The sequence below is a fragment of the Pundamilia nyererei genome, unplaced genomic scaffold, assembly GCF_000239375.1.
Source record: "Pundamilia nyererei isolate P.nyererei 1_Seehausen unplaced genomic scaffold, PunNye1.0 scaffold00069, whole genome shotgun sequence".
In the NCBI taxonomy this organism is placed as follows: Eukaryota; Metazoa; Chordata; class Actinopteri; order Cichliformes; family Cichlidae; genus Pundamilia; species Pundamilia nyererei.
The window spans coordinates 582,401-593,075 of NW_005187470.1; the positions used below are offsets into that span (position 1 = coordinate 582,401).

Here is a 10,675-nt window from a genome sequence, read left to right on the forward strand (position 1 = left end):
GGCATGTTAAACGGGCTAAGTTGCATTTGACATACAAACTCCAGAAAGTTTTGATCCACTCTGCATTTGTACCCATCTCACCATATCCCTTGCATTCTCTGCATGTCTTCCTTCATTACCTCTATAAACCTTCTCTCTTCCCCCGCGCTTGGCATTGCCACAGTCAGTCTGTAATTGTTCTTAAACAGCGTCTTATGAAGCATTTCTTTTATTTTTGTTTGTTTCAGGTTTGAAGAAATTGTCAAGAGGAACAAAGTTGAGTACCATGCCGGTGGTTCTACCCAGAACTCGGTCAAAATTGCTCAGGTTAGTCTTCTCTGGCCACCTGCCATATGCCCGAATGTGTTTTGAATATACGGTGGTATGCTTGTAACCTTAGATTTGTCTGCCTGGCAACCCTGGGAATACTGAGCATAGCTGCACAGCACGATGACACATTACTGTTTTAGCTTTTTAGCTGTTTTGAATTCATCAACCTGCCACGAAAAGAGAAAGGCGGGAAGGATTAATAATATTTACAGTGTTATCTGGTTGGCCTAATTTCCTGAGACATATCAAACATCAATTAGAGAGAATTACAAGTAGACGCAATTAACATGTCACAACAAATTATACCAAACAAATGCTGATCCGCTCTCTGGCTGTTAAGACAGATTTGAGCATCTAAAAGAAATTGGTGATTGTCCAAATCTAAAATGGCAATCTGAACTTTTAGAAGATTATTCACTGAATGCTTTTTTTTTTTTTTTTTTCATGTGACTGCAGCAAGTCGCTGAATTTGACATCCAGTGATTAGCTGCTGATAAGGCTTTGGTCTGTTCACAATAAACAAAGAAAAAGCATCTAGCTGAAAAATAATTCTCTTCCAAGGAGGAGAAATGAGTGCAGAAGCTAATTGAGAGGCTGATGTCTGTGGAAGCGTGGAGTCTTTCTTCTGTGTGGGTTTTGTTTGTATGTGTCAGTACAGTGTGTAGACTTTGTATTTGTACACGTGTGCTTGTATATGTGCGCCTGTGTGTGTTTTTGTGTGTATTTAGCGCAAGATAGATACAGAGCAAGGGAAAAGAAAGCAGGCAGGCCCTCAGGCTGCCACCATCTCCATGCTTTGGAGACAGTAAACATCCTTTAAAAATGAGACGCCGAGCTGTGCACCTCCGTACAAACACTCTTTAATTATCAAGATCAGACACGTTTGCATAAACCTCAGTCACTCGCATTAACATTAACTGTCAAATTGATTTTATTCTTTGGGCAACAACTCCCTGCCTTTTAAATCTTGTTTGTTTGATGCAGTTAGATTTCATATAATTGGCGGACTCGCTTTCCTGCTTGAGTCGGTTAGATGTTGGAAAACAATCACTGCAAAATGCTGGAGCTTAATCTGTAGATTCACTTTCGGTTGCCACAGTGTAATTTGGGCTTCTAAAGGGTTTCTCGATTTAGAAACAACGACTTGAAGATAATGTCAACGGAGATGTGACTCAAAATCTGTGGAAGAATTCGGTGAAATCAAGGATGGTGGTCCTCTTAACCCTCCCCTCAAAGAGCCAATGACATGTGAACAAGTCGTGTTGCTGGTTTGAAACATGCGCAGATTTGGTTTTCAACCGTTTCAATTAGTTTTCAGGGTGGGTACATCTGGTTATTATTATAGTAAAATCATAGGTATGTGTGTTGTTGTTTTTTTGTTTGTTTGTTTTTTTTACCCCTCAGCTGAACAACAGTGAACTTGACCTCAAGGTCAGAGGTTGGAGGTCAAGGTTTCAGAATCTCTCCTGAATCCGATAACTCAAGAACAAGGCGACGTAAAATTTTGAAATTGATACCATAGGTGTATCTAAATGGAGGCTGAGGGCACTGGCAGTTGCCAGTATTTTTAAATTTTGGCTTACTTTATTCACAACATGAATTAACAAGTCTGTTTGTTTAATTTGTTTTGTGCTCTGGTGGATTAAGCCCAAAAAGTTGATCTGGATTGAGCCATTAATGAATGTACTGGGATTTAGTATAACCTGCGTGGGAAAGCAACTTATGCTTTGTGTAGCCTGAAATAACTGCCAAGATGGCTGACGACCAGCAGGCTTTGTTTCTAGGAGGATTTTGACGGTGTGAAGTGGGTGTTGGACCATTGGAGTTCCATTACTGGAGAAAATCTACAGGTATAAAATGAATCACATTCAGAGAGAGTACTACAGTCACACTATGGACAACAGTTGTTGGAGCCTGCAGCACGGTCCATGTGAGCTGAACTTGCAGTCTTGCTGCCTTTGAATAGGTCACTTTGAAGATAATGAACAGGTCTGCAAGACCACCCACAGTCAGTTGCCATCTTAAAAGCAACTTTAGTGCCTCAAAATGGTAATAAAAGGGAGTCAATCTGCTACCAGTTTGAGATTGAATGGTGTCAAGTTGGCAATTATGTACAAATTGGTTAAAAAAAACCCACAAATGTGGCTAACCAAAACTTCACATAAACTTACATTCAGGGTCCAGCAAGAACTTTAAAACGTTGAAATAGTTTCAGATTCATAGAAATTCCCCAGGTTTTTTTTTTTTATAACATGTTGGCATCTGTCTCTGTGAGTGAGAGTTAGACCAGGATTAAAGATAGGTTGGCCCCCATTGGGCGACCTGTGCAGTCGCTTTGAATGAAAAGTGGGCGTGCAGAGGTTGAGGGTGTTGTACACTAAATGTCTGGAGGACCAGTTGGTGGCTGAAAATACTTGGAATCAGCCTCCAGTAGCAAAAAATTCAATGCAACTATTTTAAATTCATTGTTCATTTTACTCTTTAGTCACATATACTCACATTAATTCTAATTAACTGGCCACAAGTGACATAAGCTAACATAATATTCACTGCTAACTTAGCACTGTTGTTCTAAATGTAGTAGTGTTGCAGGAATATGTGAAGCAGATAAGATGTATTTTAAAAGGTGACTGCAATCAAAACCATTAGTATATTTAATAAACTACATGCCCAGGAAATAGTATTGTTTGGCACGTTTGTGCTGTTGGCAAACAGATATACGTAATCATGCTGAAAAAGTAAATAATGTTTATAAGCTAAAAAATGCTAAGAAAATATGTCTTTTTAGCCTGTTCCTACATGGTTGTTTGGTCTATATAATGAGATGCTACTATGGTGAAATTAAAATGATAGCATCCTTTCATAAGCTGTTGTAGGCGGTTAAAGGCTAAAAACAGGTCATATCAGCCTGTTGCTACATGGTTGCCGGGCAACATGACAGTGTCATAATATATCATGCATAATTCATTTTTTGTGGATATAAGTTAGATGTTAATGTCATGAAATAAAAATGACATGGTGCTTTTTAAGGTGTTATGGGTAGATAGTTGAGAAAAATGGGTGATTTTAGCCCACTGCCATCGTTGCTAGGCAACATGACAACGTCATAATATCTTATATAAATAAAAACCTTCAAGGGCCTAAGATGTACTTGTGTGCCAAGTTTTGTTGATTAGCTATTGATGGTCTACGAGGAGTTTGCAGACAAAGAAACAAACACACAGACAGACAGAAATTTCATGTAATATAATAAGATTACAAACTTCTCTTAAGTTTAAATGTTGTTGTGCGATTGTAAGTGCACAAGAAAACAAAATGTCACTTTTAGACATTTTGTCGCATAAAGGTTGTCATAGATTTTTCGTGTTTTATGTAAGAAGACACTGAAGGAACTGCCCCAAGAAATAAATGCCCCTTTTGAATTTGAGATTTTTAGTGTGGGCCCAGACTGGAGAAAGAGCCGTCATGGCCTCTGTGCCCCGTGAGAAGCGTTTCGTCATCTAAATTGGCTTCGTAATGGCATGGCAGGTCCTAGTCAAATGGTATTCTACTCTGTTTATTTGGATATTTACCCCTTTCAGAGGGAAGATGTAGTGCTGATTCTGAACTGCTCAAGATAACAAGAGTGTTTTCGTCCCACACCCAGAAGTCTCAGAAACAGTCTCTGTCAATATATACCTTGAAGCGCTGACTTTTCCACATTTCACTTTCAGGTGATGGTGTTCTTTTATGAAAAATGTATAATGCATAACCAGCTCCCAGATTATCACATTGTAGCACCTGCAATATGTGAAACTTCAAACCCGGCTGTATTGTGGAAGCTGAACCTTCAAACACGAATGATATGCACTGCAGCACTGAATCCACATCAAAGGGGCCCAGTGACTAAATGAGATGCTCGATCCGGGGCAAGTTTGCTCAGGAGCATCACCGCCGCTGGAGGAGAGAGAGTAGTGTTCAGAGGCTTTGCACGGGAATTGCTACACACGCTGGGAAAACCCAGGGTGTGGGAAGATCAAGGCTTTCGCCAGCAGAACTCGTACTTCCCCCCAAAACCCAGACGCTTCATCGGAGGCTGTAATAGGTTAAATACTGCCGCTTCATCCAAGCTAAGGTTTCTGCACTATCAAGGAAAACCTAAACCTCGGCTTTAAGAAGATGCAGAATCAATGGTAATTGGATTTAGTCAAATGAGAATTGACCAAGCTGAAGCTTAGACGGATAAAGTATTATTTTCCTCTAACCACCATCTCCACCCTGCTCCTTGATTGAAATCATTCATTGCAGTGTTTGCTAGTCATCAGTAGCTTGTACTAAGTGCTGTCTTTGACACTACTTACTACCCACTATATTCATATTCAAATCATACAAGACCCAAAGTAGATATAGCAGTGCATTTGTGCTTCCCTAGCTGTGCACCAGTGCTCCCCAATAAGCCTTGGATCTTGTTTGGATCAAGCCAGCGAAGTTGCAAGCTTGTACGCAGCGCTCTTTGGCTCTGATTCTCCTGAAAAAATGCAATGATAGAAGTGGGTTGGAGGTTGTTGCCTTTGCCCAGGCTCTAACAAACACCATGCCCTGAAGGGGCATCCAACATAAAGGCTTACCTACTGGATGTTGCAGGGGTGTAAGGTAACAAAAACCAGCCCAGCGTTGCCTGCTTTACACACAGCCTCACACATCAAAGGCTTTCTGCTCAGATAGGGCACGGCAGGAAACAACAATCATATTTTTTTCAGTTATTCACTGAGTTGAAGGAGGGGGAACAAAAAACTGTGGCCTTTCTGTGCATGTGAGGCAGAATTTGGTGACGCCAAGCATGCATGGTGTTTATCACTGGTGACAGAATTGGTGGGGGGGACTCAGTTGACTGGAGGGCTGTATCAAGCAGCACAGTCAGTTCATTTAGACAGAACATCAAAGTCCTCCAACAGCTCTTTGGGGCCCAGAGATTGAAGTCTGAGCAGAGACAGGCTCGCGGGGAGTTATTGCTGCTGCCAGGGAAGTAGATCCTACTCTAAGTGCCTCGTGTAAACCGTGCATTCTCATTATGATCCTCACAAATCAGCACTTTTGACACATTGTGTTTCTGTGCACTGTAAGCAGGCTGTGTACCTATTCACCAAACGGACAAATTGGTTCTTCTAAGGGGCCTTGCTTTGAAAATGTCGCTAAAAGTTATGATTAAGTATGTTCTCTTTTCTTTATTTAGATTGGCATTGGATGCTTTTCAGCCTACATCATCAATTCAACGTGATGTCTTAATTACTGTTTAGAAAATAAAGGCTTTTGAAAAATCTGCTCTCCTTGTCATGCTTATGATGCCTGTTTAACATTTCCTCAGACTTGGTCAATTGTGGAAGAGGTGAATGGGGCCCAGCCTCGGTTGTTGGCTCTGAGGCTCTTAATTGGAAACGCATGTGCGCCACACAGTTGAAAGTTGTATTTAAAAAGCAGAAAAATCCCACAGCACTACTTGACTTTGTGAAAGGTCCTCACCAGCTCATATTTTGCAGGAGAATACTTAAACCGGGTTTGATGTCTCATTGAACGCAGTGACTTATTTCTCAGGGTGAAAGTATTCCATGACCTAATGTTTGGCTTTTACAGCTCGTTTTGTTAAATAAATAAAGAATAGCGACTTGCCTCCATTTGAATGGGCTAAATGAAGAAATACCTACGTCTGGTACCACTTAGAGAAAAGAGGACAGTTAAGGAAAAAGAGAGGAGCTTTTGTGCTCAAACTATTTGAGTAAACTTTTAGAAGGATGTACGCTAAAAGGGGGCATTTGTAATTTTTAGCTGTTGCTGTCTGTCCTCACTTATTCTTCCTGCACTTAATGATCAGTATTGAAACAAATATTCTTTGCTTCTTTGTGAAAAGACCTGGAGGGCTTTTGTGACATTTAATCGTGGCTCATTCTGGGATCTACATAAAAGCTTCCACTTTTTGTGTGTGTGTGTGTGTGTTTTGCTTTCTGATCGCATTGAGCTTGTAGTTGCATAGATCTGAGTGCAGCTGTGCCAAAATGAGCATGCTAATAGCCGATTAAAACCTAAACCCTGGTGGGCCTTTGAGTTTCTAGCCACAGAAATCAGTCCTCTCAAGTATGTGCCTGTTGTTAAAGCAAAAAAACCCCTCTTGTTTGTTTTAAGACAGGTTAATTGCAAAACCACTGTTAGCCCCTGTTCTGAGCCGTTTTATGGCACCGGGGTCTTGTCGTTTTTTTCCTAGTACAAAGCACTGAAAGGTCACAGTCTGTTAAGCTTCTTGAGAGAGATGCATGAAACCAAATGGATTTTTTTTCTTCCGTTTTTTATTCCCATCTCCACTCATTGCAGACATTCCAGGTGTGCAAGTGTGCACTTGAGTGTGTGTGTGTGTGTGCGCGGGGGAGCAGGCTGCCATTGTTTTCCTCAGCACAAGCAGCGGAAGCGAAGAACGCCTCATTCGCTTTGATGAGCGATGTGTTCATGCGTAGGCTTCAATGTCACCCGCCATGAGGCAGCTGTGAAGTCGCAGCTCATGTCTGCGGTGCCATTTACTCAATGATGAAGTGAGGAGATCTCTGTTGGTTCCACATTCACCTCCCCTTTACGCGCACACATGCACGTATACACACTGTCTGAGCACATGTTCCTCCCACCTCGGCTGTATTGTGACTGTATGTCACAGCTAATACCAGCATGCATTAAATCTCAAACTCTGCGATCACAATAATAAAGGTTGACTGAGCGATTATGCAAGGCTTCGTCGTCAGAAGGATTTCACAGCTGATTGCCCTGCCGCATCCTGCCTTCTTTCTCGTGTTTCCTCAAATTTGACTTTCACACAAAAATAATTTGTTGGATTTAATTTTGCGTTTAGATACCGGAGATCCCGATGCCCCGGCAAGGAACGGCACAGATTGCCATATAGGTGACATATTACCGTCCCCATTGAAGTTAATTTGCCGTCAAATTTGCGACTTAATTTAAGCTGCCAAAGGGAAGACGTGGGGAGTAGATTGTAACTCATAAGTATGCATTGGAAAGAGTGTTGATTAACATTGAGGGCTCGAGAGACAGACGCACTCAATGTGTATCATCTGGCCTCAGAGGCTGGCAGTGGAATTGAATGTGATATCTTGCATAACGTGTCCTTGCTTTAAGTCCTTGGTTCCAGGCTCAGGAAGAAAGGCTGCACCATTGGCTTGCTTGCTTTTTGCTTGGCTGTTGTACAGTTGCCCAGGCTCCAGGCGAGCTCTGAGCAAAATCTGAAAAGACTTGTGAAACAGACAGTAGTCTACATATCTGGCAGCATGCTCGCGTCAAATTACAGAACGATATTTTGCACAGGACACTCGGCACGCCTGCCACCTTGCTGTATTCTGCAGTTAAAAGCAGCCACTTGTAGGTTTGATACGCAGACAATGAGAGAAAAAAAAAAAGTGTTCTCAGATGGCTGCGGAAAGGCAAAGCCATTCAGATTGCAAACAGTGGTTCATTAAACAACCTATTGTTTGAATTATATGTTGGCAAAGGTCAAGTAAGTGATGAATGAAAGGATGATTGTGCATTTTACACAACTGTTCTGCATTTTCATGTGATTATTGAACGATGCCCCTCTCTCATATTTCCCCACAGAATGTCTGTGGCAGTAGTATTTATTTGGCACATTCTCAGCATGCTCCCACTCTTGCGGTTGAAGTGTTGCGTAGCAACTGAGAAAAACAGCTTTAAATATTTTGGTTAAAAAGGTTTTAAGAAAATAAAGAACAGCCTGCAATTACTGTTCATTTCTCCCGAGTTCATAAGTTTAAGGAGCTGTAGAATTGTGCCAAGTAATAAATGAAATACCAAATTAGGCTTTGTGTTGGCGTGGTAAAAACCGAGAAACGATATGTCTAGAGTATCGCGTCCTCTTGTGCCAGTTCAGTTACTCATCTGAAGCTATTTTGTTTATCGAATAAATGCTGGCAGCTGTCTGCACCTTCACTAATTCACAACTGTTTTGAAACAAAGCTCAGAGTAGTTTTCAGAGTGCAGCTCAGCTCAGTTTTCAAGCCAACTGAGTATATCTTTGACAGGATGGAAAATGTGTAGGTGAGTGCAAATTTGAAGTGATGTGCCTCAGGAAAACGGATGGGGATGGAGCGATGGGGATGGGGGCGCATGTGGAGAGGGGGAAGGCTGGATGACGCACAGCAGGTGACAGACAGACACTAATAGTAATGGCTCTTATCAGTGCTTCGCTCGCTCCCTCTTTTCACATGGGCTCTGACATCCTCCTCCTACTCCACCCCCTCCATCTAGCAGGGGGTGTTGGGAGCTCGCTGGGTTGTGCAGCCCGCTCAGACGGAAAGAGCCTGCCAAACACCGGTCCCCTCACATATAAATTGCATCATTAACATCGCCTAGATTATTCCAAGCTCTCCCACCGGGTTTATGGCAGCACCGGCTCAACTTAACTATTTGACTCACTGAAGACATTCAGGTTTCCTGACTGAGCTGTGCTTAGATCTGCTGTGAAATACACCAGTTCTATTCTATCTTAAGCTTTTAAACAAATCCTGAAGAAATGTGCCTGTATTTTTCACTCATCGAGGCTTATTAGGCTAATGTGCTTCGTTTTCTGTCTTGAGTAGCCAAAACTTGAGTTGTATGCTGTCATGCACACCAAAGAATCCTGTTTGTTCTCATGGCTGGCTATAGTACTGCAGTATTAATATTTTCAGTCTGTCCCTATTTATGTACTGAAATGTATTCAACATCACCTTTTAAATAATGTTCCTAATTTTCAGTTCAACATTAAAAAACTCTTGACTTCGTTCATTTGGGCTGCAGTCTTTTATGAAATAGTGGCAGTACAGTAATGTTTTCAGATTTCCAATAATTCAGCTGAACTATTTGAAATTACTACTCACAATATTAAGGATATAATTAAAAAAAATCCTTACACTGAATAGTGAAGGTCATGATTTTTCAATATTTAAATATTAATTAAATTATATAAAAATAGTTGATGGGACTAGTGGTTGTGTTAAAATCTATTTTACTATGTTTTTACCCGTGTTGGTAAAGATTGTTTCTACCCAAATCAATTCAGTTCAAGTATTCAATTTCTACAGCGTCAATTCATAGCAACAGTTGTCTCAAGGCACTTTATATGAGGTAAAGACCCTACAATATTAGAAAAAAACCTCAGTAATCAGGACCCTATGAGCAAGCACTTGGCAACAGTAGGAATAAAAAAAATCCCTTTTAACAGGAAGTAACCTGTGGCAGAACCAGAAGCTATCTGCCGTGATCAATTGGTTGAGAGGAGAAAGAGCAGAGGGTGAAGTTAATCCACCTAAAAGCCGTTTGGCTCTTCTTCACCTTCTTTCCTCATCACAGCACATAATGTGCTAGAACTAGAACTGGGTGCGGGGGACGATTTAAAAAAAAAAAAAGAAAGAAAGAAAGAAAGAAAGAAAGTGATTGTTACAATAGTCTGTTTGCTTGAAATGCCCATCTCAGTTGATAAGGGGAAACATCAGTGTCTAGGTAAGGTATTGTGCCACCAGAACAGCTTCAGTGTGCCTTTGCTTCTGTACTCTACCGGGCAGATGGAAGAGGTTTGGTCCAAATCTCCCATAGATGTTCAGCTGCTTTGAGATCTGGTGACTGCAAAGCCATAGCATATGATTCACATCATTCCCATGCTCACTAACCATTTAATGACACAGTGGCCCCTAAATGGAGTCTTGTTATCAGAGTTTAACCTGTCCTGTCGGGACAGAAATAAAGGTGATCCCACAGAACACCTCAGTATTGCTTTGCAGTGACAAGTAGGCCCAAACCATATTGGCTCACAGTCTAAGGTTAAGAGTCTGTTCATCAAAGGTCTTTCCCCCTAATTTAGTGTAAGCGTGGAAAGATACAGTTGGATTACCAGAGCAACTGGTTTGCATGACAATGGGCAGATTTTTCATCCCTCTTTTTTTTTATAAAGAAAAGCTCTAAATTTCATTGTTTGTGAGACTTTCAGTGATTTGATATTTTAGGTGATTGTTAAAGGTACAGTCAGTCTTTTGTTAGGTTACAGAAAAGGTAATAGAGGTAACAGACTAAAGAATATGATTAAAAAATTGATTACTGTGTAATTAAGTCTTCTGACAAATTGATACAGGCTCATAAAATAAGAATCAATCAATTAAAAATATGTAGGAGCGGGCTCTGGTAAAAGTTTTAATGTTTTATACATTTGGTTGGAGAGTGGCCATGTATGTTGTATGCCAGACATTGTTGCAATTACTTATTGTCAGCGTTTGAGACATATAATCCTCCCATGTCTGAACAGCTAACAAGAGCCGCTTAAATAACAACAACAGCAAGTCAAAAG

The 10,675-nt window shown here is 41.0% G+C and overlaps 1 protein-coding gene across 3 annotated transcripts in view; it reads left to right on the plus strand.

Moving 5' to 3' along the window:
* The window catches only part of adkb (adenosine kinase b), a 125,195-nt gene that overhangs the window by 18,070 nt on the left and 96,450 nt on the right, over positions 1–10,675 (plus strand). For all 3 annotated transcript variants that reach the window (XM_013911705.1, XM_005736381.1, XM_005736383.1), the window contains one exon: positions 228–306. In XM_013911705.1, the coding sequence (XP_013767159.1) occupies positions 228–306 (79 nt within the window). The remainder of the gene's footprint in view (positions 1–227; positions 307–10,675) is intronic.